Source organism: Zonotrichia leucophrys, chromosome 4A (genome assembly GCF_028769735.1).
Source record: "Zonotrichia leucophrys gambelii isolate GWCS_2022_RI chromosome 4A, RI_Zleu_2.0, whole genome shotgun sequence".
NCBI lineage: Eukaryota > Metazoa > Chordata > Aves > Passeriformes > Passerellidae > Zonotrichia > Zonotrichia leucophrys.
The window spans coordinates 19,589,847-19,617,587 of NC_088174.1; the positions used below are offsets into that span (position 1 = coordinate 19,589,847).

At 47.1% G+C, this 27,741-nt stretch overlaps 2 protein-coding genes across 6 annotated transcripts in view; one reads left to right on the top strand and one right to left on the bottom strand.

Annotated features, from left to right (window-relative positions):
* The window catches only part of ARHGEF6 (Rac/Cdc42 guanine nucleotide exchange factor 6), a 37,729-nt gene extending 24,637 nt beyond the window's left edge, over positions 1-13,092 (top strand). For 3 of the 5 annotated variants that reach the window (XM_064712780.1, XM_064712784.1, XM_064712783.1), the window contains 11 exons: positions 696-842; positions 1,704-1,790; positions 2,773-2,851; positions 3,726-3,859; positions 4,138-4,263; positions 6,986-7,006; positions 7,807-7,900; positions 9,007-9,096; positions 9,798-9,897; positions 10,712-10,766; positions 11,674-12,033. In XM_064712780.1, the coding sequence (XP_064568850.1) occupies positions 696-842; positions 1,704-1,790; positions 2,773-2,851; positions 3,726-3,859; positions 4,138-4,263; positions 6,986-7,006; positions 7,807-7,900; positions 9,007-9,096; positions 9,798-9,897; positions 10,712-10,766; positions 11,674-11,814 (1,074 nt within the window). In that variant the 3' untranslated portion in view covers positions 11,815-12,033. Of the gene's footprint in view, positions 1-695; positions 843-1,703; positions 1,791-2,772; positions 2,852-3,725; positions 3,860-4,137; positions 4,264-6,985; positions 7,007-7,806; positions 7,901-9,006; positions 9,097-9,797; positions 9,898-10,711; positions 10,767-11,673; positions 12,034-12,283 lie in introns of those variants that run through there. The other 2 variants (XM_064712781.1, XM_064712782.1) reach the window with 2 other exon arrangements.
* A 5,044-nt stretch (positions 13,093-18,136) lies between these two features.
* On the bottom strand, positions 18,137-25,018 carry CD40LG (CD40 ligand). Its single transcript, XM_064712858.1, has 6 exons — positions 24,807-25,018; positions 22,543-22,680; positions 21,304-21,346; positions 20,947-21,003; positions 20,612-20,674; positions 18,137-18,719 (listed from the first exon to the last, which is right to left on the bottom strand). The coding sequence occupies exons 1-6, from the start codon at positions 24,960-24,962 to the stop codon at positions 18,328-18,330; spliced, it is 849 nt and encodes a 282-aa protein (XP_064568928.1). The 5' UTR covers positions 24,963-25,018; the 3' UTR covers positions 18,137-18,327.
* Positions 25,019-27,741: the final 2,723 nt, after the last annotated feature.

Here is a 27,741-nt window from a genome sequence, read left to right on the forward strand (position 1 = left end):
TTGGTGAAAATAGCCTTGGTTTACCTTTGCAACAATTTGCCCCATTGGCAGAGAGGTCAGTTAAAGAAAGTATTGCTTGGATTTGCAGGACTCTGTTCAGTCAGCCTTGTCCTCTCTTGCTGAGAGCTGATGAGATACTGGTCACTACCTGAAGCTTCTCCAGTCCCCAGGTGCCCAGCACTGGTGCAGTCTTTTCAATAACAGCACTTTCAGAAGATTCTTTTTTGTGCTAATCTACAGCACCACCTAGTCCTGCTTTTGGGTTCCCAGATTTTGGTTGGAAAATATCCACCCATCTGACTTGTTGGGGACCTTGCAGTGCTACAAGTTCAACTCTGCTGTTTGGACAAAACCAGCGAAATCCCTCTAAGCAATAGCAAAATTAGAGACATTTAACTGTGCAGCCGTCTTGGTTTGGAAATTGTGAACTCTTAGAGGTGGGGCTGGTTTGGAAAGAAAAGTTTGCTCAGAGCAGTTTGCAATTTCCTTGACATTTGAATGTAATCATTACTTCATAAATCACTGGGATGTGATTTTTTAACAGACTTCATGTAATGGAGCCAAAATAGGTTTTTCTGATCCCTGACATGACCATCTCTGAGCCCACAGGGCTGCGTGAGTTGTTGCTGGTGAAACTGGGATGGTTTGGGTTGGCTTCTGCCCTTTGGCTAACTAAGCTCTGCTGTGATTCCCAGTCACAATGCCAGGAGTTGAGGAAGAGGAAACAACTTGAGCTGCAGATCCTTTCTGAATCCATCCAGCGCTGGGAAGGAGAGGACATAAAAATGATGGGAAATGTCGTCTACATGTCCCAGGTTATGGTGCAGTCTGGGGGAAGTGAGGTGAGTGTGGTGATGTTCTGCTGGCTGTAGACTTCATGTCTGAATACCCACTTGCTCCCAGGGTAAGTGATGTGAGGTGGTAGTTCCTCTCCTTCCAAGCCACAAACTGATGACAAATAATGCTGGTAAATAATTTTACCTTGGGAAGACCTGTGCAATGGGACTGTGCATATCTTTGGAGTGAATCAGGCACGCTATAGGCTTAGTTTCAGGCCTTTGGTGACCCACTTTTCAAGAGAAGTATCTCAGTGTCATATAGCGCATTAATTTCCCTCTTTCTCCCCTGTGACTTACTCTGAGAAACGAGAGTGACTAGAAAATGTGCTATGTGCATCACAGGGGCTGCTCTGACACCCCATCCCAGAGCTGACTGTGTTTTGGAAGCAACTGGAGTGAGTGATTCTTGTCCTACTAGTCCTAATGCATCGCACCAGTGCCTGACACAGACCTTCCACAGTGGTGCTACAGCCATGTGTGCTGCATGCTCAGTGTGGGAAAGTACCTGTTAGCACTGAATTTTTGCTGTTACAGTTTTTCCCTGGGAAGGGAAGACCTGTAAAACAAACCCATGCACTATCCAGTCCCAAAAGTCTTTCTTGTTTGGGATGTGAGATGCTGGGGAACATAAGGCCTTCTGAGGCACTCTGCAATGATTGGAAGAGGATTAGCAGGATGCAGGCAAAAATCTCTGCAGGGAAAATTGGTACATAAATGAGATGCTGTAAATAAAAAAAAGCCAGAATAGTTCGTTTGGGGGTGATCTCACCGGCTGTGATTCCAGCTGCAACAGGTTCAGTTTGCTAGAGGCAGGTGCTTGTGATGCATTGCAGACTGGACTAACTTAAATTCTTATCCCCCTAGGAGAAAGAGGAGCGGTATTTCTTGTTATTTTCTAATGTTTTGCTGATGCTGTCTGCAAGCCCACGGATGAGTGGGTTCATCTATCAGGTAGGCCTGCTTAGTTTGAAGTTGCAAGGCGTTCGGTGTAAGAGTGCAAAACAGATAGTTCTTATCAAATTTGAGTCCTCTGCATCCTTTGAACTCTCTGTTGTGATGCAAACACCCCAGGCTGGGAACCAGGGCTTGGCTTTACCATATGCCAGGGTAGTCAATGCCTTTGTCCTGATCTTTGGTTAAGCAGCATTTGGTAAGTGAATGCTTTGAAATTAAAAAAAAAAAAAACAAAAAACATAAAACCTCAAAACCTGTTGTTCTACCTGCTGTTTTTGAGAGTAGGGTCTGTGTCTAAGGTGTCCTGTTCCAGCTGGAACAGGGTTTCAACCCGCCAGCTGGCTCTCAGTTTTGTGCCATCTCTGGAAAATACTTATAAAGCCCACTGCAGAGTGCATGAAAATTCCAGTCCATGAGGTACTACTACATACAACTCTGCATTTCTTGTGTTTTACCATTTTACATACCCTCCAATGCCTGTTGAGAGCTTGGCTTTTCTCCAGCTGTCTGAAACCATCAATACTGCCAGGAAAAGGATGCTCTTGTTTTGTTGTGACGTTTGTTGTAGCAAGGAAGATGAGAAAGATTTGGGAAATATTTGGCTGGGTTTTCTGGCTGGACCCACTGGTGGGAGTAAGGTGAGTAGGCAGTTCAGCATGCAAATCAGAAGGATGGGGAAGGCTTTCAGAAAAAGCCAGGGGAAATTGATCCTTCTGACTTGATTGTAAAAAAGGTTTGCGCTGAATGAAGGGAAAGGGTGGCAGATGAGCCAGGGATGACTCAGTTGTCATGGGAGCCTCATCTCTGGGGTTTGACCTAGTTGTGCAGGGAGATCTAGTTCCATACATTAAAGGAGACTCTTCATGCAGTCCGAAGCCTTCACAAATTAATTTTAAATGGCAATTTCCAAAGAGAAAGGAATCAGCAGAAACAAGCAGAACAACACCTGCTGGCACTGACTGCTCTTCAATTCTCCCAGGGAAAGCTGCCTTTGACAGGAATGATGCTGACAAAGCTGGAAGATGCCGAAGGGAATGAGCACATGTTTGAAATCACAGGTCAGTGGGGCCCTCTGCCTGGGGCAGTCCTCCCAGTGCAAGCAAGAGTTGCCACTGGAAGTACTGGTCTGCCTCCCACTAACCCCCTGCCATCTTTCTCCTGCTCTTTTGCCGTGTGTTGTCTGAGTTTCTGAGCAACTCTGTCCTGCTTGAGGCAGTCTCCTCCAAGTGCCCTGGAGCTCTGCCTCTGGCTGCCTTTGGAGACCACAGTGCTTTGTATGGGACAAATCTCTAGCCCCAGTAGCACTGCTCTGCGCTGGTGCGCCCTGTCTGCATCCAGTAGCCATGCCTTGTAGCTCTGAGTACCTCATTTATTGACAGATACCTGGTTCTGGTCATGAGGGAGCTTTCATCCTATTTCCCCATTCAGTGTATCTCATTGCTTGTAGGTATACACAGGTCATTTCATGCTCAGTGCCTGGGCTGCAGTGCAGCTGTTTGTGCTGGTGGTATTTAGTGCCAGGATCCTGTTCATCACGGAAGTATTGTGTTTAATGACCTTCAACATTAAATAATCCTCACACATTCACCTTACTTGTTCCCTTAGCATTTCTTGCAGCTCCCACACTGTCAGTGGTTGCCTGGAGCAGCATGGGCAGTCTCATCATCATTGTAGATGAGATGCTTAGGGATGTGGTTTAGTGGTGCACCTTGCAGTGCTGGTTTAATGGTTGGACTTGATGATCTTAGATGTCTTTTCCAACCTTAATGATTCTTAATGATTAATGCTTCTCTCTTTGCCCTAACCTTTTTGGAGCCACTGGACTGTGCAAACTGAGGAGCCATTTCCTGCTGTGCTGAACTGATCTCACCCTTTGTTTCCTCCTGAGTCTCTACCACTTGCTAAAGACAGTTATTTAACTCTCTGCCACAGGGAACATGATGGAGCGGATCACTGTGTCCTGCAGCACCAGCCAGGACTTGCACGAATGGCTTGACCACTTGCAAAGGCTGACCAAAGGGACATGCAGGACCATCTCCAAAACACAGTCCTGGAGTCCTCATTCAGTAAGTGTCACCTCCTGGCCTCTGCTGCCTGGGTTCCTCACTGCTGCCTCAGCTCTCTGTTTCAGCAGCACCCTGACTCTGAGGTAACACACAGCTGTAAGACACATCCTGCCTTTTGCTTTGTAACCATGTTGTGCTTGTACCATTTTACATGTATCCTGCCCTATTTATGTTGCAACTTAGGTGTCGCAGTATTTTAACGCCTGTCCATCCCCCTACACTTCTCTCCCTTGTCTGGTGATTAACAGTCTTGGTTTGCTTCTCATCTATTTTCTCAGACATTTAGTTCAGCTGGGCAGATCCGTGGGCCTCTGGAACCCCCCAAAATCCTCAAGCCCTGGAGCTTGAGCTGCCTCCGTCCTGCTCCTCCACTCAGACCTTCAGCAGCACTGAGTTACAAAGAGGTAATAATCCCACCTCCCTATCCAGGACCCTGATTTCACACAGTCCCTAGACCTTGTGTACAGGTTTCGTATCCCAGAGCAGGGACACAGAAATGTAGGTTCTTGGGGATGTTGAGAGAAATTACTCTGCCACTGTGGCCCTAGTCCTGTGATGGATGTAGGTTGCTGTCCTGGGCTTTGTGCTACATGGGACTCATGAGTACCTGTGTGTGCAGGCTGGATGTTAGCTGTTGGCTGCCGTAGCCAGCACTCTCAGCTGCTGGATTTCACCAGTTCCACATCTGGGTGTCCCATTGAGCCCTGTTTTTTGGAAGTGCCATGGTGGAGCTGCCTTCTCTCCTCCTTCCTGGTCTGAGATGTGGACAGGGCCTGCTCCCTGCTGGAATGTGTTCCAGCTCCAGCTGTGGCAGCAGCTCAGTGGTTCGGCATTGAGAAGTGATAGTGCACTATGAGGAAGAGGCAAAATGCCTGGCCATGCTTCTTGTGTCTTCCACCCTGTTTTGGTGGCTGGAGCAGGACGTGGGGCTTGACCCTCCTTTGCCACCCACCAAGTGTTATACAGCAAGGTCCTGCTGGGAGGCAGCAACTGAGGGATTGCTTCATCTGCAGGAATCCCAGTCTGGGCACTGGGAGTTGGTGTGGGAAAACCCAAAATACAGCCTAGTGCTGTTGGCACCCTGCACCACAACCGTAGTGCTCTCCTTCCCTACCTCATGTTAAATTTTTGGAATTACTCACCAGTATCTCAGGTAATGTTCCTCTTAGTGAGTGAGCACTCTGGGTCTGAGTCAGCTGCCTTTCTTGGTACAGCAGCCCTGGGAGTGTTTCTGCCCCAGTGGGGATGGGGACAGGGAGGGGGCTTGGATCCCCTCAGCCCTCCCAGCACTTAGGGATGGAGAGTCTGGCAGCTGGCACAACTGTGGGTCTGCTGCTCCAGATAGAGGTTTTATGTAGCCTCATTGCATCTTGTTGCATTTATTTCTTAGAATTTGTCAAGTAACACATTTCAATTTGGGAATTGAATTGGTTAAATACTAACTGAGCAGACTGAAAATGACCCATAATCTTTGCATGTTCCAAATTCCTAATGGAGGCTAAACCCTTTCTTTCTTGTGTGGTCAATTAAAAATATTGGCTTGAGGTAAAAGAGAAATTTTTCTGTGAGAAAAATGACAGATTGATGGATACAATACCGTGGTCCTTTGTAGTTTCTTGTCCCCTGCCACTCATAGCAGGAAATAAACTCTCTGTGTCGAAAGCAGGGGAGAGCTTTTTGCCACAGGGGCCCATCCCACAGTGAGTCCCAAGGGATAGGATGCTGGATAGTATCCTGCAAAATCCCATAGGACCAAAAAATGTGGCTTCTATGGGAACAAGCTGTGCTGATCATGTCAGTAGAAACCCAAAGACCAACGTGTCCAGCAGAGTTGGGCAGGCACAGCCTGATACTCAGTCCTGCCTGAGCCTGGGGAGAGACTCATGGACACAAGTCTGTGATGACGGATGGGGAATAAGTTTGGTTGCTGGCCCAAGCAGATCCACAGCTGTCTCATGTCTTCCTCTGGGATGCTTAATCCCTAAACAGAATCCCTATTTCACTGTATTTTAGGTTTTTTAATTTAAAGCTGAGCACAAAATAAGCAATGCTGACAGCTCCATGCAAGCACCTTCCTATAATGAAGATATAATGAAGGAATACAAATTTCAAAGGTTATTTGCAGGGAAATGAGTGGGACAGTTTGATTAAATGAGCTGAGATTTTTAGACATCCAGTGTTACTTCATTTGTCTTCTCATAGCGTAAGATAGGATGGCATAGTCTTGTACACTTCCTTGTACCCAGCTCAGGAAACCTCAGACCCTGCTTGTGTATGGCACCTCACTCTTGTTATTTCCATTGAAATTGGGTATTTTTCCTGTTCTGTTTCCAGTAATCATTTGAAATGACAGAACAGGTAAGTTCTGTGGGTGTCTGGATTCAGTTTAGCAAAGGGAAAATTATTTATACATCATTTCTTCTACTACTTTTTTTTTTTACCTGGCTGCTTTCCATTAGGTGAAGACTTTATAATATCAGGGTTCAGGACTTTGCTGGGCAGACCTCGTGGGCCCCTGGTTCAAGCATCCCAGGGATGGGACCGAGGGATGGAATCCTCCACGGGATGTGCAGGGAGCTCCCTGTCCCTGCCAGTGAAGCAGGGAGGTGTTGCAGTGCTGATGCCTGACATGGTCAGGTCTTCCGTCAGGATGGAAGGTCCCCTTTGAGAAGATGAAGTCCCAGGAGATTGTCACCAGGGTGGGCAGAGTGTCCTGACATCCTGACTAGGCTGAGTTGAGGCCCTTGGAGTTGGTGTTGAGGGCAGGTCCTGAGCGCTTCCTGGCACTTGGGTGGAGCCAGGCACGTGGGGCTCCTGCGGTCCTAAGCACCAGTTTAGGCAACCAACATCTACAGACACCCACTACTAACCAAGAAAGCATGTTCTCTGTGTTTAGAGTGTATTAATGCCCAGTCATCCTGTGTCTCACATGTAAATTTTCAGTTTTGCATGACACGGTGCTTCTTTGCATGTTGATAGTGCTTTAAAACCAGGACAGAGGGGATGCTGCATTAATCTCAGGACTAACACTGAAATGTGGTTTAGAATTGTGGATTTAATTGACTTGGTGATAAAAATCATCAGTCTCTCACACTCATCTTCTCTTTCTTTGCATATTCATTGTAGAGGATGTCTTATATCTTAAAGGTAAGGGTAGATACATCTCTTTGGCTCGTCGTGGCACAGAATGCTTGTTTCTGTTAATGCTTCTTGTGCTTGCATGACCCTAATTTTGCCTCGTTGTATCTGTAAGTTATTGTCAGAGTCCGTAGCAGCTGGCAAATATATTTAAAGATAACTCTCAGAAAGGATTTAGTGTTATGGTACTTAAACCTCCTGGCATGCCTCTTCTCCTTTAAATCCCTATCGCATGTAACCTACTAATACTCTAATTCTTTCCAAATCAGCAAGGCTTTTAACTGAGTGAAGGAGATAAAAACTTGTGTTTCTTACTCATGGAGTCATAGCAAACACTAACTTTATGTGCGTTTGTTCTCTTCTCTGTGTATATTTGTGTATGGGATTTATACTCTCAAACTGTGGGCATTTAGAAGCAGAGCTATTTGCCAACTCTTTTATATTAATAATTAAGTCAATGGAATAAGCAACATTTTAGGGTTTTCTGGCACAGACCACAGAGTTTGTAAGCAACTAAAAGTGCTATGAATGTATTTGAATTCTTTGGCTAAAGGATTTTAGAGAAGAGCTGCATTTAGTAGAGGAGCCTGTCCTGACCCAAACCCGCAGGTGCAATTCCCACTGCTGTTCCAGGGAGCAGTGGGTACATATGAAGGGAAAAAACTATAATTTTCCCCAACTTTGTCACTGTCTGCTTTGTAGCTTTCTAAAGTGTTGTGTGTAGCATGGGTAGCTGCATCCATCTGTGCTGCTCCACTGTTCCAACTGCCTTTGGTTCTGGTTAAACACAAGAGTCTATTTCTCTGTAGGATTCTAGCAAAAGTCCAAAAACAATGAAGAAGTTTCTTCCAAAAAGGAAAACTGAGAGAAAACCATCTGATGAAGAGTTTGTTATTCGGAAAAGTAAGTGTTGCCCAGAGATGCTTTGGCTGCCCCATCCCTGGAAGTGTTCAAGGCCAGGTTGGATGGGGCTTGGAGCAATGTGGTCGAGTGGAAAGTGTCCCTGCCCATGGCAGAGACTGGGACTAGATGATCTTTAACCCCAACCATTCTGTGATGCTATTTTTCTTTCATTTCTGGAGATTTCTGTGTTCTCAGTGATCTCCATGGGACGTTGAAAACACCCTTTCTTGCAGTGCAGGATGTGATAGGATGCTCTCACTCTGAGCCCACATGCTCCTGAGCATGGGAGACTTCTGGAAGTGCACGGGTCCTCAGCCTCTGACAGATTTCTCCTCCCCTCCCAGTTAGACATACCACCACCCTCTTTGTGATTGCTAGCACAAGGTCATGGGTTGTGGGTGGTCTTATTCTGAGTATGAAGCCAAGGAACTATTTCCAGGTAGTTAAGAACTGCATTAAACTGCGCATCAAGAGTCACGAAAATATGTCTGACAGCTGGGACAAGCCCTTACCTGGCCATGCCAGCATGTCCTAGAACAGTGTCCATGGGGAATTAGGAAACAAAAAGGTCCCCATCCCTATAGGGATGTTCACCTGCAAAGAGGGGTGTCCTGAGAACTCCGTAGAGCCCACTTGGGGCACACCCTGGTGGCTTTACACGAAAGGCCGTGATCACCGTGGTCAAGCCATGGTCATGCTGCCATGCCCAGCTCCAGGATCAGCCCTCTCCCTTGAGAAGATGGCACTGAGCGGAGACTGGAAACACTTCATGTTTCCAAGTCCTGCTCTGGTGCTGCTGTACCAGAACTCCCACACTAGGGTTGCTTTGCCTGCCCATCTCCTGGTGCTGCCTGCACCCAAAGTAGGGCATCATCGTCTGAGCTTTGCCAAGATGAGCAGCTAGAGATAAGTTTTCACACCATTTGTTCATGGTACTTGATGCCAGAAAATGTAAAGGACCACAAAACAGATTGGCCAAAGTCCCAGAGGCAGTAAGGCAAAAAGAAACAGCATGATCTCTTAAGGGGCTTGGGAGCAAAGACTGGGAGAGACAAGGCCAGAGTAGCTTGGTTTTTGTGAATGTTATTGTTTGCAATGTTTTACAGGTACTGCTGCGCTGGAGGAGGATGCTCAGATCCTGAAGGTGATTGAGGCATACTGTACTGGGGCAGGCTTCCAGCAAGCTCTCAGCTCAGGTGGGCACACAAACACATTATTTAGCTCCTACTCTGCCCACAACACTGATAACCCCTTTGGGAAAAAAAGATGTTGCATCATACAGCAACGAGACTCGTGCTAGGAAACTGTAGTGTTCAATCTTTGAGATAAGGAAGCTTTATCTGCCTAGTGGTTTAGTTGACATTGTTTTTCTCCTAAACACAGAGAATGAAGCAGGTAGGAGGGCAGATGAGACACTGCAATTTCACCAGTGATTACCTGATGATAATCTCAGGTTGCTTATAGCTTTAGAAAGGAAGCATGAGTATTATCTCTCAATCAGGTGTGTGTTTAAGAACAACCTGCTTTATAAGAACCTATCTAACATTTTCACCTCTGGAAATATAACTATTTATCATTGCTGGTGAGATGTCAGCCAATTAAATCTCTGAAATTTCAAATAATGGTACATATAAAAAAGGGAGGCCATGGTTCTTTGGGGAGCTCTTGACCCTACTCAGATGGTTTCAATTACAAGTCATGATGTAACTTTAGATGCAATAAGTACTCTTGAAAATTTTCCAGTTGCTGCTGTAGCTCTGGGTTAGTGGGATGTAGCTGACATCTCCAGTCTGCCCCAGGCTGATGGTGGAGCAGGAAGAATGAGAGCTTCTGTCTCTGATGTAGCACCAGGGAAGATTACCCCTTTTTCTCCCTCATGAATATTTCTTGTACACAGGCTCCCGTAAAGACTCCATCCCCCAAGTCCTTCTTCCTGAGGAAGAGAAAATCATCATAGAGGAGACACGAAGCAATGGCCAGACGGTCACAGAGGAAAAGTGAGTGTGACTGCTCTCCACTTGCAGATACATCCCTGTGTCACTTTTTGGAATGATGCCCTCTCCTTCTGTGCCTCCACAGAGGAGCAGGTCTGGTGTCATTGACTGCTGCCTTAGTTCTAGCAAACAACCACCAGACAATTTCAGTGGCTACTTTGTCCCTTTTAAGGATAGGGCCACCCTCCCAGCTGTCCTGACATGGCTGTATTCCTCTGGCAGTCTGGATCCCCATTTTATGACTTATCCAGATGTAGGATAATGGGGTCAGTGAGGACAGAACCAAACAAGTGGCTCTAATTTTTTAATCTACTGATGTACTGAGCTGTTGCTGCCCCTTGGGAGCCTGCCTGGCACATGCCTGTGAGTGCTCCCAGCCTGTTCTGTAACTTGCACATCTGGGTGACTATGTTGAGCCTCTCCCTTTCCAAGCCAGTCAGTGTGTTCCTTTCACATTTGATTTTTTGCAGCACAGCCTCAAGGAATCAAGGCTGCTTTACAAAAGATACTCAGGCATTTCTACCTTTAAAGTAATTGTTATTTATTGCCATAGCATAAACAAGGAAGCTAAAGCCACAGACCTTTGCTGATAACTCAAAGCAGAACAAGGTATCAAGGTTTGAGAAGAGAGCCCTGAGTTTTGGACCAGTGGTATATAAATGCTCCTAGGCTGTGTTTCCAGAGTCCCCTCCCAGGCAGCAGCCTGATGCTTGGGAAGCAGAATCTGGCTGCAACTTTCCTGTCAGCACCTCCCATGCTATCACTATTTTCCTGCACACCAACTCTAATTTCTTTTTTCTTTAATTTATTTTTTCAGAAGCCTTGTTGATACAGTTTATGCACTGAAAGATGAAGTCAAAGAGCTGAAGCAGGTAATTTGGGTGGGATTGTTTGTGCTGGGAGTTGAGTGACAGCCAACCAATCTGTGCTGGATCATTTTCAGCTGATCAGTGCCAGGAAAAGTCTTGCTGATGCTGGTCCAATCCTGCAAATTCCTAAAGGAGCATTAGTGTTTTTCTGGTTTACCTTCCTGAATCACAGAATCATAGAATCTTTAAGGTTGGGAACTACCTCTGGGATCATGGAGTCCAACCATCAACCCAGCACCACCACAATGTTTACCACTAAAGCATGTCCTGAAGTGCCATACATACACATTCTGTGAACACTCTCAGGAATGGTGACTCTACTGCTTCCCTGGGCAGACTGTTCCAGTGTTTGTCAACCCCTTCCATGAAGAAACTTTTCCTAATATCCAACATAAACCTTCCCTGCTGCAGCTGGAGACCACTTCCTCTCATCCTCCATGCTTGAGTGCTAGAGAAAGCAAGAGGGAAGGAGGAGCTGGTCTTTGTGGTAACATGAAAAACTTTCCCCCTATTCCAAAAGCTCTTTCACCTTAACCATTCATTTTATAGGGGTCTGGTGGACACTAGTTCTTATAGACTCAAAGGAAATATGTCTTCTTCCCTCCACTCCCAAGTCTGGAGGTGGGAGAAACCATCAGAGGGGAAAAGGGTTCTTCAACCCAAGATAAAATTAGGCTTCAGGGCGGATGTTTCTGTCTGCCCAAAGTCAGGGAACTTCTGTGCAGGTCTGTGAGGTAGTAAGACTGGGTTACTCATGGTCTGATCCACTTATGTTCTTCATCCTCACAAACTCCTATCAAATGTCTCTGTTTTTTCATCACCTCTGAGGCCTCAGATGCATGAAAGTACCTCATTGCATAAAGTGCATGGGCATAACTGCATCTTTATTCCTTTGGTTTTCACCTTGTAGGAAAACAAAAGGATGAAACAGTGTTTGGAGGAAGAGCTTAAATCCCGGAAGGACTTGGAGAAGCTGGTGAGAAGGCTGCTGAAACAGACAGATGAGTGTGGCAGGGAGGACACCGGGCGCAAGTCATCCCTGATCGCTTGAATTCATGGAGAAGCTGCTGGCAGTGGTGTGTGACCTCAGGTGTATTTTTGGGAAGTGGAACTGGATCCTTTGCCTCTTCTTGCTCCTTATTTTGTTGGTTTGGGGTATTTTGTTACCAAAAAAAAAAAAAACAACAAAAAAGTCATAGAGAAAAAATAGTTTTTCTTCCATCCAGTAAGGAAATAAAGCAGAAACAATCAATCACAACTGAACCAGTAAGCAAGCAGTCCATGATTCACAATTCATCTGCAGCAACTAATACCTCATTGTACCTGCTACTGGGAGCAAATACAAACTCTGCTAGTGATTGTTGCTCACAAAGGCTTGGGCAGCATTTTCCTAGAAGAAGCTTAAACACTTTTTAATACTTTCATTCTTTCCAAAAGCACCAGTACCTATTTATTGAATGAAAACCTTACTGAGGTGGTATTGAGCAGAAACCAAAAAAGCACCATGCTTCTCTTTTCAGATAATCACAACTGGGGAAGCTTTTCCCATCCGTCTTCTTTTCCCCCATTAGTTGACTGTAGCGAACTAGAGCCCAGCAATACTGTGGTTCCTGTGTGGCCTTGATACTGATTAAAATGTGCAATTAACATGAAGATGTTTGAACTCCTTGGGGGAAGTCAGATCTGGAGCACCTGTCAGAGCGCATAGGAAGGTATTTTGCACAGTGCTGCCTCCTTACAGCTCATGATTAGCACAACAGGTAACTCCTGTTCTGCCCCCATCCCTTTTCTTATGCATGATGTAGAATTCCTGCCCCCTGCTTTATTTTCACATTGAGTGTCCAGGTAGCCTAGGAGGTGATAATTTTGCTGTGCTTCCTCTTGCAGGAAATGCTTTTCTCCATATGAAATGGAAACACTGCTTGACAAAAAAAGCAGCCCTAAATGTGCTGGTCCCCTGCTCCCTTCTGCCCACTTCATGCTTTTCATCGCTCCTTCCCAAAGGTTGGGAATGTTGCCAGTGGCCACTTCTCCTCACATCGCCCCACAGGGACTTTCTGCTAGGGAAAAAGAACTTTCTCTTGAGATAGGGAAGATATTTATGCTTTGACAAAAGCTGGAACGCTCCTGAGGCAAGGATGTGCAACACCTGGTCCCTGCACAGCTCCTTGAACACAGCATACCTTCCTTCCTTCCTTCCTTCCTTCCTTCCTTCCTTCCTTCCTTCCTTCCTTCCTTCCTTCCTTCCTTCCTTCCTTCCTTCCTTCCTTCCTTCCTTCCTTCCTTCCTTCCTTCCTTCCTTCCTTCCTTCCTTCCTTCCTTCCTTCCTTCCTTCCTTCCTTCCTTCCTTCCTTCCTTCCTTCCTTCCTTCCTTCCTTCCTTCCTTCCTTCCTTCCTTCCTTCCTTCCTTCCTTCCTTCCTTCCTTCCTTCCTTCCTTCCTTCCTTCCTCCTTCCTTCCTTCCTTCCTTCCTTCCTTCCTTCCTTCCTTCCTTCCTTCCTTCCTTCCTTCCTTCCTTCCTTCCTTCCTTCCAACAGTATTATAAAAATAACCTTCTGTTAATTATGTCTTATTTATCTCACAGGGCAGCATGGTCCCAGGGTGTGCAGAGGCACCACAGGTCATTACAGTCACACCGTTATGTTGGTTGTGAAGGACATAACACAGGCAATAATTACAACTCTCTCCTTGCCATTAAAATTCAGCCAGGACATTGCAAATGGTGTTTTGGGAGATACAGACTCCAGAACATCTCAAGGAGTGTAATAAGAAACCCTCTTTAAAGAGTTTCTAGAGTAAATTCTATTTCTAGAGCGAAACAGAGGTCTGGTTACGTTTGCCATCCCCAGAGCATCCCAGCCAGATAGCAGCTCCCCACATCCCTCCCTGGGCACACAGTTGAGTGATTTGGTCAGCAGTCAAGCCCTGCTGTGCTTGTGAATTGTTTTCCAGGAGCAGGACCTTTGCTGCACTTAGTGCTGCTCAGGGAGGCCATGCCCAGACCCGTGGGTACTGCCTGGCCCTGCTGCCTGCTCCAAGCTGGCCTGGGCACCGGGCTGCTGACATGCAGAGCAAACCAAGGGAGAGGGTGGAAATGTGTCCTCGCTGCCCCCGAAGCGAGGCTCAGTTGAAACCCGTGCTATGTACATATGCATGTTTGTGAGATGTAATGTGATGGAGGGCACACTGGGACTCTTTGGATCAAGTGTTTGTCAAGAGCTAGAAGCCAAAAAAAAGACAAGAAAATAAAATAAAAAGGAAAAGAAGCCATGCCAGATGGACAGCAATGTTTCCATATTTACTTTGTTTACAGTGCTTTGTAAATAGGTTCCAGTGAGTCTGTCTTTAGATGGATGTTGTGTCAGCTGCCTTCCAGTGTATCTTTGTCATGTAGGTTTATTTACTGTAAACTACTTATGCAAGTTCAACTTTTCTAACATGTTTTTATTTTGAACAGTTTTTTTAATTGACATTTTCAACAAATAAAGGATAAAAGTCACTTCTTAGCCCTTGGAGCTGCTTCCTGTGTTTCTGCCATGAAAGCAAAGCCAGTGCTTGCTCTGGGCATCACTGATTTCCTCAAAATGTCATGGCAGCATCATACCTCTCTCATTTACTGGTAGGAATGCTGGTGTGAAATGTGATGCTGGCACTTGGACTGTTGCTCCCATCGTCATGTATATCTGCAGTAGGCCAAGAGCACCTGGTCCCAGGGCAAGAGATGCATTTCCATCCCTCAGGCCCCACGTGCACTCTGTTCACAAGGACTCTTTATGGAAAACAGACTGCTCTGCTGCACCAGGCACTTGCTGTAGATAAGTGACTTCCTGTCTGTTTGAGATTTTATTTTTTTTTGTTAGTGTGTGTTTTTTTCTGGCAATTAGGTGTGGTGACAGGATTTCCTTTGGTCTACCACCACTTGGACAAGATGTCTCCTGCAGGCTGGGAGTTTTTTAACTCTTTGGTGGAGATGTGCCATGGTCTGTGGTCTCAGCCCACAGCAGAAGTGGAAGATCAAGGGCAGGAGGGCTGGACACTCCTCTCCTTCCCCAAACACAGTCTTGAGAGTAGGAAAAAGAACAAGGGAAAAAAGAAACACTAGCCTTGGGTGCATCATGGAAAAACACTGAAGTCTGAAACTTCCAGAGGGCAGGCTTAAATGGGATATTAGAAAGCCTCACTCTTCCCCATGAGAGGGATGAGGCCCTAGAACAGGTTACCCAGAGAAGCTGTGGCTGCCCCATCGCTGGAAGGGTTCCAGGCCAGGTTATATGTGGCTTGGAGCAACCTTGTGTGTGTGTATATATATATATGTGTATATATATATATATATATATATATATATAAAAAGTGTATATCTATATCTATCTATATATCTATATACTTTTTTTTTGTGAGATCAGTGTGTATTGAACCATACAAACACCTCTCCCAGCAGATCTCCATGCTGCTGCTTGGGCAGCACTGCTCATCCATCACCCGCTGTGCCAGTCCGGCTGATGTGCCCTGCAAACTCATTACCCTCTCAACCCCTTAACTCAGAACAAAAATCAGTTTGGAAATGGTAAAATCCACAGCCTGAGGACTTGCACAGAGGCCTCACATCAAGGAAAAAATCAATGTATTGACAACCTTTAAACTTTCCATGGGGAGAGCAAACAGTGCCAGCTATGGCAGCAGGCAGGGCTGGGGGAGAAGGACACAGCGGAATGGCAGCAATTGCCTCTCGTCCTCTCTCACACACTACCTCACATCTGAATCCCACTGGCTATTTTTGGCAAGTCAAGAAACAGAGGCAAGAAACAAAAGCCCTGATAAAGGCAGCCGTGGGAGCAGGGGCTGGAGTTGGTCAGGCAACCCACAGGCAGGAGAGATGACAGCTGGTATCTGCTGCCTTTGCTGCAGAATTTATGGACTTCTTTAATGACTGTTTTTCTCCTCCCCTCTTTGTTTTCCTCAACCATGCAATTTGCAGCTTCTGGATCCCTGCTCAGTGATCTGGGCTGGGGACCACCGCCCAGCCGAAGGTCTCTGGCAGGTGCTCCTGGCCATCGAGGCTGGGGGCTGCAGGAGGCTTCAAAGTGTGCACTGATCACAGTTTTTCCACCTGTGATGAGCACGTTTTCTAGTCCTCGCTTTTGACCACACACACACTCCTCACAGATCTCTCCTCCCCATTCACTTGCTCCAAGCTTCTCCCCCTGTCTCAGATCATGCTAGTTCGCACCGTTTTCGGTTTCTCCTGTAGCTCCCACCCACACTCCCACCATGACCGAGCACCTCCACCTCCCCTGTGGAGGTTTGTGGTTCTTCAGGCAGCCCAGCACTGCCTGCAGGAGCCTGGCCCACAGGGCTGGCTGTGTTTCAGTAGGAGCAGGGGGATGTGGTCTGACCCACACTACCACAGGGCACCGCATCCATCCCTCTGCTCTGAAGCAGAGACATCCCTGCAGGCTGCATGACCTCAGGACAGGCAGGAATTATCCTCTTTCAGTCAGGTGTCCTAAATCCCATTAAAACTAGTCCCCACCCCTCTGTTTCATTGCTGTGCTAGGGACTTCAGCCTTGGTGTCTCGCTGCCCTCCCAGGACAGGGGCTCTCTGTTTCCTTCTGCTGCCAAAATGTCCCTAGTGTTGCCTGGCCCTGGCACCTCAACATGCCCCAAGGAGCATGGTAGAATGGCTGCCCCTGGAGGCTTCTGGGACTGGCTGTCCCCACTGTGAGCCCCCAGTGCCACTCCACTGCCCTCTTGATCCCCAGACCCCCAAGCAGGACCCTGTGAAATCTCAGCCTGGATTTGGGAAGGGTGAGCAGCGTTCAAAACATACAGAGCCACCTATGTCTGAATCCATAAATTGTATTAATTGTGAGGTGATGAGTGGAAGAAACCCCACACTGTGGAAGGAGGAACTACGAACACTGAATTATGCTGCAAAACACAGCATAATGCACAGTCCTCTGGCACTCAGCTTCTCTGGTTACAAATATAAGATGGGTTCAATTAAATAAATAATCTTCATACAAGATGTCAGACAAGAGTGGTCCATCCCCTAAAAAAGTTAGTTTTGGAGAACATCCAAAAAATACTTACTGAATTATAGTGAAACCAAACAGTCCCTGAGCTCTAATGGTTTTGAAGGGAGCTGTGCTGGGCACTGAGCTCTGCAATGAGCTGTGCAAAGAATGCCCTTTCTGTCCCACCAGTGGTGGAATTTGGGCACTATGTTAGGACTAGACCTGCAGCCTCCAGCACAACAAAGCCTAAAGACTGTCCAAATCTAGAAGCTCTTTCATTTGCAAACTTATTGGTGTCCAAGATCATTTCCAAACTTTGACCCTCTAAGTGTGACCTGTATAACCAAACACCCCAGGCTTGTCACATGCGTCATCTTCAAATGTTTTTTAAAATGCAATCAATGTCCTTGTGCTCTGATCACCTTCCCTGCAGATCAAGCTGGAGAATAGGGCTGGGAAGACCCTAGTGTGCAGTGTCACCCAGGTACCCCCTGCCCAAGGGGGCATCTGCACAGTCCTGCTCTCCTGGAGCTCCAGAAAAAATGCCTCTGTGGACATGTCCTCACTGAGAACAGTCAGAAGATGCCCTGCACATGTGTCTTGGAGGGAAGAAGTAGGTGGTCCTGCCACCCTGTGATTTCCTGGTCCTCCTCCTTGGGTAGGAGGGGTCTCAGGAGAAGATGCAGTTCCAATTTTGATGGTGGTGCCCAGTGCCCCTTCCATAGGGTAGTGAAACTGTCCACAGGCAAAGGATCCTCTGCCTGCAGAGGTGGGAGGACAGTCTGGTGAACTGATTCAGGTCACCAAGCGCAGACCACCACTAGGGCCCTACTTTCTCTCTGCCTTGAAATCTGCAGTCCTCCCTCAGGCACCAAGAACCCCTCTGGTGCGGAGCGAGTGTCACCAAGTATGAACCCAGCCAAAGCAGTGCCAACCTGAGGAAGTTGGTTGAGTTTCACTGACAGGCATGGATGGAAAAAGGGGGTTCTCCAGATACAGCCGACAGCTGGAGCGGTAACATTGCGTCACCAGCAGCTACCATGCAATGACAGTGCTGGACTTACTGATTCCTTTAGAGAAGATGTTCCTAAGCCTTTTAATGTTTTTCCATTGATGTCAGATTTCCATTGATGTCAGATTGGTGCCAGAGATATGCATGAACCCAGCTTGGCTGAAGTGCCCTGAGCCATCGTACATTTTTAGGAAAGAAACATTGATGGCAGAGTTTGGAAAACCAAGCTCTTATGACATAACAGGGACATCGACCCTGCCAGGAATGTGGGGTGTGGTGGACCCAGACACACGACACCAGCATGTACCAAATCACTGGCTGCAAAAGAATAAAAACTGAAAGCAAATAATAACAGCTTCAAACTTTGTTCCATTTGTGTTCTCAGGGCCCCTTGGCCCTCATTAATAAATAACAAAATATACAAATTAAGAAACAAGAAAAACAGAGAGGCAGAGGAACATAAATAAGGGGAAAAGGGAAAGGCACTTTGTTCAAGAAGGTTGGACTGAATTGCCAGCTCAGGACAGCCCTTTCCTCACTACAGCTTGAAGATGCCAAAGTAGGTGTTGCCGTGGCTATACCCCACTTTTGTGGAGTCTGTCACATTGACAAAGACCATGTCATCTTCCCTGAGGTTGAAGACACCTCCCACACGGATGGACTGGAGTGCACAGACGGTCTTCGAGTGTTTTGCTTCATGCGTCTTCAAGGAGGTCTGTGTCTTTTGTCCTCTCAGCAAGAGCCGGTCCTCCTCTTTGGGGATATGTAAATAAATATAGAGGGTGAAGGGTGCCAAAGACACTTCTGAGGTGCAGAAGCTGACTTGGGAGTAGATGTAGTAGAGCCCTGCTTCCTCCACCTTCAGTTTCCCCTCCTTGTTGGATATCAAGCTGTTTGTGGGGCCATACATGGTCTCCCTCCACTCCAGCACTGTAAGGAGAGAGCATGGCAGGTGAGCTCAGAGAGGGAGACTTCCAGTTTGGCAGGCTGATTTGGGGGAACACCCACAGACATCTGGCCTCAAAGCCTCTGTCTGTCTGTGAGGCGCAGTTAGTGGGGTACCCAGCCCAGGACACCATCCCCAGCCCAGGGGCCCAAGGCCAGAGCAGATTTAGCCCTTGTTTGCTGATCACTGGCTTTGTCAGCCTTGACTGGGTATGTGAGTGGAGGTACATTTAGCTTCCTTCATCCAGCCAAGTGGAAATGCTTAGGGAGGAGGATTGTCTGTGTTTACTACAACAGACCAAACAGTGTCACTTCCATTTGCTGCCCTCATGGACTTCAGTGGGACACCCTCCAAACCCTCACAGCACTACCAAAATACGCTGCAACTCTACTCTTCAGAGCCTCCCATCCCAGTTTTTTTCCATCTGGGGGCTGCCTTTCGTCTAGAGTCCTTCCTCCTTTGGGCCTCTGGAGATGGTAAGGCTTTACCAAGGAAGTCCAAAATTAAACATTGCACAGTTGCTATCCCTACCTAAGTGCAGAGCTGCAAGGGCGTAGCACAGTGAGTGCTGTTTCCCATTGCCAGGACCATGGCCCACACAGGTCAGGTGATACCATGGATTTTGGGACACTTGGTGTCATCACAGCAGCTCATGGGGTTAGTGCAGATAAGCCTATACAGAGACCTGGAAGCCATGGCTGTAGGGCTGAGCTCAGCTATGACCTCTGGAATTTGGACGGCTGCTTTCCCCAGCCTACAGAGACACCTAGAAGAACAGCCAGGGGGAGCAACTTGGCTCCAAGGGGAATAATGGGTTTGACTACCCCAGCCCAGAGACAGTGTGCCGTGGGTAGTCCTGGAGGAGGCATGAAGCCCATGGGCCCTGACCAAGCATCCCATAGGAATATTTCCCCACACAGAGTTGAACTCCAGGCAACTGCTGCTCTCTGGACTCGGCTTTATATGCTCAACAAGTGTTTGAGCAGGGAGTTTTAAAATACAGCGAGTCTCTCACTTCTCTGATCTTATCTAGCACTAAGCTTTTCACAGGCAGACTGAGCACTGGTGAAATGTTGCATCAGAGACGGAAAGAGCAGTTGCCGATTACTGTCAGTTACTCCAGAATTAAATCAGAAGTGCTTAGATTGTGAAATCCTTGCCAGATGGAGTGACTGACCGTGCAAGCTCATACTCACTTTGGTAAGCCTTGCTGTTGTGGGAAGTCCCTAAGCTAAGGCTAAGCTGAGGGATAGAGCAGCAAGAGCAACCAGAATGGATACAGTGGATGCACAAATGCAAAAGGACTCAGGTGTTTCTCTCAAACATGATGTGGCCAGGGCTGTGAACAATTGCACCTTGACCAAACCAGTTTGGAGCCCTATGTTGTGACTGTAAAGCCCTCAGCCCGCCCATCTTACTACCAGGAGCACTACGGGTGAGAAGAGGATTAAATCAGCAGATGCAAATACAAGCAGAGCCCTCCAGCAGCAGCCACCCTAGCAAGAGATGGCCAGGAGAGAAAAAAGATCTATTTTAAGAACAAAAGAAAAGTGGGAGGTTGCTTTCCTTAAATACAAAGCTAAAAAGTTTTCCACTCATAAAAAACACTGGAAAGATTAAGCCCTTGTGGTGCATTTCTAGGAAGGCGCGCATAGGGCTACTGAGGACAATTGGGATGTGTGAACCCCACATGGCACAGGTGCACGTGGCGACGTGACCACTGGGAGGTTTGCTGTGTTTTGGGGACACATTTTTGTGCTGGAGTTGTTCTGTCCCGTTCCCCACCCTTAGAGAGCCACAGGGCAGGACTGGGAATGCACACTGCTGTGTCCCTCGGGCTCCCTGGTCAAGGTAGGACCAAGCGAGTCTGTCTTACCTGAGCCTGCCTTGTTGCTCTGCTGACCTGCCAGATGAACTGCAATTGGCTGCCTCTTCTCTGCTGCAATTTAGAAAGGCCAGTGTTATTGATGCCTTGGCACTCACTGTTTCCCCAGCGCTCCTCTGCAGGGACTGCAGCTCCTTCGCCCTTAATGCTTCTTTACAGGCAAAGTCATCATCTCCAGATTCCACCCTCAGCCCAGAGTGAGGCAGGACTCCACTCAGCAAAGAGCTGCAGGTGCCTCTGAGGTAAAGCCTCTGATGGATGAAGCCTGCGGAGGAGATGGTGCCACTTTGTCCTTGGAACAGGACCTGGATGTGCCCACACCTCACCTGCCACAGATGTTTCATTCTTGTGTGTCACACGGGGATGCTCGTGGTGCTCAGGACCTGCCATGTAAAAAGGCCACAGATTTAATTTTGAGCTCAATTTCAACAACTTCAGACTGCCTTCTCTGACACCCAGAACCACCTGCCCTGGGGAGACAGCCATGGCCAGTGTCCCCCTCTGCCAGCTCACACTGAGCTCAGTCCTACACCTACGGGGATGCTCCAAACCCCAACGCATACCCTGCCTCCACACCATGCTCTGAGAAACTCATGGGCTGTTGAAGGAAACCCCTTCCCAGGCCAAGGAACTTGCCCTGCCCCAGCAAGTCATGAGTGCACTGGCTACACCAGGAAACTCACCTCTCTGCATTTCAAACTTGGGCTGCTCCTTGGGGGGTCCGTCCTGTTACAACAGCAAAAATATATGTTTTTTTTTCAAAATCAATTATTTTGAAAGTTTCTATATAAAAGATGCTCTGGTCATTGCTAAGGTTTGGTGATATTTAGCTCCAACAGCCCTGTCAGTTCGTGACAGAGCATATCTGAAGCCAGAGAGCCCCTCTTGTACCTTCCCCAGCTTGATGGGGACTGTTGACCATGGGCTGTTTGCAGCAAGGAGTTTAGAGGGTTTAAGGTCTTAGGTTTTATTCAATTAAAATGATGGGTAAAGTTTATTGAAAACAATAAGATAAACAAACAAGAAAACTCTCCTTTTCATGTGGGAGAGCCATGATGTAAGTGCTGCCAATGTACACTGCTGCCCTGCAATTGGTGTTTTCAGGACTGCTGACCACAGCCTACCTCAGACACAATTTTTGGTGTCTGTTGGGTACTGTTGCAAACCTGAAGATGTAGCTGAGGCAGGTTTAGCTGAGGTGTTTGTTGTCATCAGGCAGTGACAATAAAGAAGAAATGTTCCTCTGCTGTCAACTCCAGCCAGCACAGCCACTCCTGAGCAGTGAATTCAGGGCTGAGCAGGATGAGAGCAACTCATTGCAATGGACATTGCAATGCAAATTGGTTCTTCTGCATCCAAATGTGAGGAGCCTGATCCAACTAGAGATGCCATCCCTGAGTCCATGGGGTGGCAATTTGCATAGCACCCTCACGCTCCTTCTCACTGGTTGCCAGGAACTGTTTCCTGGCCCAGGCCTTGCACTGTCATTGACACCTGGGCAAAGTGGGCAGAAATGTGTTATCAGTGGCAGGTGGCCACAAGCATCCTCGCAGCCACCCAGCACAGGACTGGAGCAAGATGCCAGACAGCAGAAAATAAATTATTTTCAGACTGGAATCAGGGAGAGGTGCCAAGCTGGCTGTAGCTCCATCCTTGTTTGGCCACCACAAGGCACAAACATACCATGGCATGATGCAGCTAGATGTACTCTGATCAAGAGCATTTTAGGAAAAAATCAATGAGATTTCTCAATAATATCAATATAGTGTAAAAAGGATACAGCATAAAAAAGGGCATGTGCTACACAGCCTAAAAGTAAAGAGCACCCACGCTTTTAAAAAAAGCTTGGGGTGAAGCTCTGTGTGTGACTGGGAGCCCCTCTCCTTCTTCAGTGGGATCTTTATCCACCCAACTGCATTTACCTTGCACTGGATGTTCTGGAAGCCCTTTATAACCTTTTCACAGTCCAATAATGTCGACTTCTGACCTTCTGCTGTCTGACATTTCTGAACTTTCTTCAGGAAGATGTAATCTTCATTTAAGCTCAACACCTCTTCCATCTGCCAACAGAGGAGAGAAGGGAGGGTCAATGGGATGTTAGCAGGAAACCTGCAACAGCAGAGCCATGCTGCATTCCTACCAGCAACATATCCAGCCTGGGAAGCTCAGGGTCGGATGTTCAGCACTAGAATGAGATGGGCAGACAAACCGTGGGCAGCAAGAGCTCCCACCAGACACCCAACACAGCATCTGTGCCCTCATCCACTGGGAACTGAACCCATGGAGCTCACCCTGAATGGCAATGCTAGGTGACAGGAGGATTGCTAAGGATCTGTGGGAGTCACATTCTCTGAACCTGAGAGAATCCGTGAGAGATGCAGAGAAAAGAAAGAAAAAACCAATTCTTATCTCAATTGCTACTCCTCTTGTTCACAAGTGGAATGCACTGTGGAAGACTGTTTACCTGTAGGAAATTGGTAATTGGATTCTGTGTGAGTATTTTGATTCATTGACCAATTGAATCCATGTGTGTGTGTCGGGACCGTTGGCAGACCGTCAAAAGATTCTGTGCAGTCAAGTTGAGTGCTTTGTGCAGATTCGGTTAATTAGCCTTCTGATAAGATGGAGTCCTCCTCGTCATTTATTGCCTTCATTGGGCTTGCCCTGCTTTTTCAATAAGGATCTATCTTCTATCACCTTGATAATTAACTTAAAAGTCCATCTCTAACTTTTCCTAAAGAAACAGAAATCCCAGTGGGTGGCTCAGGAGTTTTGCAGGTCCTTCCCCAATGGCCTTAGCAGGCAGCTGGGATGCTCGCTCAGCCCCTCACTGCCCTGTCCACTCAGAGGGGTTTAATTTCTACTGACTTCTTGACTAAAAGCATTGCCAGCAAAACAAAACAACATGTAGGTTGGGGCTGAAATGTGCCAAGATCTTCAGATTAAAAAAAAAATATCAGAAAGCCAATAAGAAAATAATTAAATGCATTCAAATACTGATTTTTATATTTACACCTGTTTGGGGTTTTTTTGTTGTTTTTTTGTTCCTTGTAAAAACCTAACATGCAGTTAAGTGGTAAAGAGGAAGTGCAGCTGGACATGAAGACACACAGCTGGGCAGAGAACTCAGCACAGGTAGCACTAAGATATGGAGGATCAGATTTGAAGCCCTGCCACAAGCTCTGAAGGCAACTGAAATCTTCTTGCCACCTGTGACTGCATTTCAGCTGCCTCTGAGCCTCGGCCATGCCCCCCTGTAGTCACATTTCCCTCTGCCAGAGACCCTCTACACATTCCTTCATGACAGCCTGCAACCTCCATGCAGTGAAGTCCCCTTCAACACCTCTAATATTAAAGCCCCTCTAGCTCAACATTGTTCTCCACCCTTGTAGATCAGAAACCACACATCTAAATTTCAATTTAAGTTGAAACAACACATGTAAAAATCAGTAACATCCACCGTATCAGTGTATCAGGTAAGAAAAATGCATGCTGGGGTTTAGGCACATATTTCTTTAGCAGGCAGTAATTTCTGACTTGAAGAAAAGTAGCTTTAGATTGGTGATTTTAGGCATCATGCAGTGCTGCAGCCATACCAACCTCAAAAACGTCTTTCTGGACTTTAACTTTTTGGTAGCTATTGTCTCAAGTATGGGACAGGATCACTAGCACTATGTACCTTCAAAAACAGAGGAAGTACTAGGGTCTAGTCTTTTCTTCCCTAACCTACACGACAGCACCTGAAGTGAGATGTTGATAAAATCACTTAAACATGAAAAAAGAAAATATTTCTGGACCTTTCATTCTCTCAGTTAATGTCACAGTGCTAATAAGTGCTACAAAATCAGAAAAAACCACCACCAGCCTAAAACAGCCACTTGCATGCCTAAACCACACCCTCTTGTCCTCAGACTAGCCACCAGCTAGCAGATTTATTCCAGGTGTCTCTTGGCAATTGGTCATTCTCTTTTTGTTAGCACGGGGAACAGATCTCCCACCTATTCTCATGGCAAATTAAAGCAGAAATGAGAACATGGGTGAGATAAATGATACTGCTGCCTCCATCCAGTGGTCAGCACCATTTTCCACCATGTTCATCCTCCTGGTGAGCAGATCTCACCAGACCTGAACTCAAAGCATGCCAGCAATCCAGCAGGGACAGAGACAACTTTCTCTCTCTGCTTACCTTATCCATCTTCATGTGAAGATACAAACAGAAGAGCACGGTCCCAATGGTCTGCACTACAATAAATACACTGAGGAAGCCCATGAACATTTTCATGATGGCAGGAGATGTGCTGCTGATAGGACGGGGTGCCTCAGGACCATAGGGTTCGTTCATCCTCTGTGCACGTTGCTGGGGCTCCTCCAAATGCACTGCTTGCAAGTAGCATGAGAACTGTTGTGCGAGCGCCTGCTGCTCAGGGGATACAGGGTACAGCAACCTACACTTCCTGGAAAAAGCTCTTCATAGTGGGTAGGTTTGTTCACTACCATCTCCCATAACAAACAACAACAAAAAAGTTGCTTAGACTTTCTTCTCTGTTGCACTTCCATGCTTTTTCCTACTGTTCTACCAGAAACAGAGAAAGGTTCTTATTTTGTATATTCATATCTGCCCTTGAATCACTCAAAAATATTCCCCGGTGGATTGTTTTTACTGTTGTGAATGAAAGTTCTGTGGCAAGTTGCCATAAAATAAATGTACACTGAATACAAATACAGAGCTTCTGAGCAGTACTGTGGGCTGCCAGGGGCTGGGAAGCACTCAGAGATTTGGTTGTTTCTCAAAAGGGGAAGAATAGCTTTTTCCTTTTGATTTCCTCTAAGAGAAGGATGATTTCTGCAGTGAAGATGCTTGGCTGAGGCAGGTGGGTTGTGCTGGTTTCTGCTTTCCCTTGTGCTATCCCTGGATGATGTCTCTGCCTGGTTCTGGGTAGGCTGGATGATCTGGGAGAAAGGACCATCTGTACAGAGAGTGTAACCCTGGTGCGGGCAGAGCTTTCATGCTCTTTCGCAGACAATGGGACTTTGAGCTTGGTGCTTGGCTATTAGTTTGCAGAGACAAGTTTTAAGTCGCTTTCTTGATACCCTAGTGAGGTGCTCACCCTGTATCCAAGAGCACAAGGCATCTCATACCCTGCCCCACTTATTTCTGTTATCTGTATCTATGTACCTAGGCATGAAAAGGGGTGTTGGGAATGCCAGATACTCTGGCCAGCTTCTGACCTCCCATCATCATTGCCATGCAACTTTGAGAAATCCATGTCTCCTCTACACCCTGATGCCTCTCGAGCTGGCTGCAGGGAGGTGAGGTCCTGCCCCCCAGCTCTTCAGGAATCCAACATTCATGAGTACATGCAATGCTGCTAAAATAATACACCAAGTAAATACCAGGGGGTCCTCATTGCTTGCAACAGGGGACAGACCTCATTTACTCTATGCAAAGAGAATAAATGTGGGGGTTTGTTGGGATGCAGAGGAGGAGGGGCTGCAAGAATGTGTTGAGGAAGACTGGAAGGATGGTTTGAAGGCTTCATCAACCACCATGTAGAGTTGTTTTGAAAGTGGTATGCTAGAGGAGATTTTCCTATCAGATGTTCACACAGCTAATACAGGGTTGGATCCTGTAGGTGGGGGGTGCTGAACAGGTCCTGCTTGCCAGCAGCCCCAGGAGAGGAGGGTACACAGTGCCTTTTGGGGCTGCTCAGAGCATTGCAGGATGGAGTCCAGCATCTGCTTTTCCTATCTGCCTTCTTTCCCGCATCCTGCCCTGTGTGGTTAAGGTGTTATGAGCTGCAAATGCAAATGCTGGTAACAAAGCACAAACACCTCAGCAACTGAATCAGGGTTTGACCTTAGCAGGTCACTGTGCTCCTAAATATAACATCCTAATCACAAGTGTGGGATGGCTCCAGGGTCTTTGTGGGCAGCATTTGATAACAGGGCAGAGGATGCCATGGGGTTGAGGCCCTGGCTGGTGCTTTGAAGTCATGTAACCCTTCAGCTTGCCAGGACTGTCACACCTCTGCATTGAGGGGTAGGGCTCATCCTTTGGGAAGAGACTGCCAGCTCCGAGGTCAGCTCCCCTTCTGCCTCCTAGAGGAGAGAGTAGCTGCTAAGTCCATCCCCTTGAATGCCCATACTCTGAGGGCCCACACACCCTGACCATCCAAGGGCTGCCTTGCTGCTCAGCTCACCAGGGCTTTCCAGTCTCCCCAGGAGTGTCCTCCCAGGGGCAACAAGGTGCCATAAACAGTACTGGGAATGCATTACTTGTGTCCCCAAAGAGGGTCTCCTCAGTATCATTGATCTTTGGACCTGGTCCCTCAGGCTTGCAGCTCTGCTGCGCAGAGGACCAAGCCCACACATAGCCTGGGGCCACTGCCAAGTGCCTGATTTTATTTCTTTTTGTCTTAAAATTGCCATAATCTTTGGAAAGGCCCAGCCTGGTCTCCTCTCAGACATCTGGTCTGACATCAAGCTCCTGCATACTTGTCCCTATCTGCAAGTTTGCCATAGGCAGAAAGCAATTTGAAAATCCCCAATAATACTCAAGACAGCTGAGGGCCATGAGGCCACAGTGAGGAGCAGCATCAGCTCCCCGAAGTTCTCATGCTTTGCCTTAGCCCCACCACACTCAGCAGCATTTTCCAGGGCTCTTTAGCATTTCCTCTAAATTTAACACATCTGGGGGAAGTCACTACATGTGAAACTAAATTACATGACAAGTCATCATTTAATACTGTTCCCGAATGTGTTGGGACAGAGGCAGCCAACAACGTGTGAAACCACAGTGCTGAGTGTTGCAGAGAGTTTTTGCACAGCTATTCCTGAGCCCTGGCTTTCTCCAGTGGACAAAACCTTTTCAAAGGCATTTCTGTAGAGCCACCTGCTTCACTGAAATGAGAAGAACCTGTAGGAAATGTTGAAAAGACCAAGCATGTCACTGGTCCTGTTGCATGCTCCTTGATGGAGGCTGGAGCCTTAGATGGGCTGATGAATTTTGTGAGGAGGATGGGGAAGAGCTCCAGTTTTGAGTACCCAGCACAGAACATCACCGTTGGCCACCGGTGCTGCAAACCAGGAAACTAAGTTGCTCCTTGGCAGCACCCTGACAG

Excerpts from the sequence above, each read along its gene's own strand:
- CD40LG (XM_064712858.1), bottom strand. The coding sequence starts at position 24,962 with ATGAACGAACCCTATGGTCCTGAGGCACCCCGTCCTATCAGCAGCACA. Across the intron at positions 22,681-24,806 it reads TTCACATGAAGATGGATAAG|ATGGAAGAGGTGTTGAGCTT; the intron begins GTAAGCAGAGAG and ends CTCTGTTGGCAG. Across the intron at positions 21,347-22,542 it reads TCCAGAACATCCAGTGCAAG|GACGGACCCCCCAAGGAGCA; the intron begins GTAAATGCAGTT and ends CTGTTGTAACAG.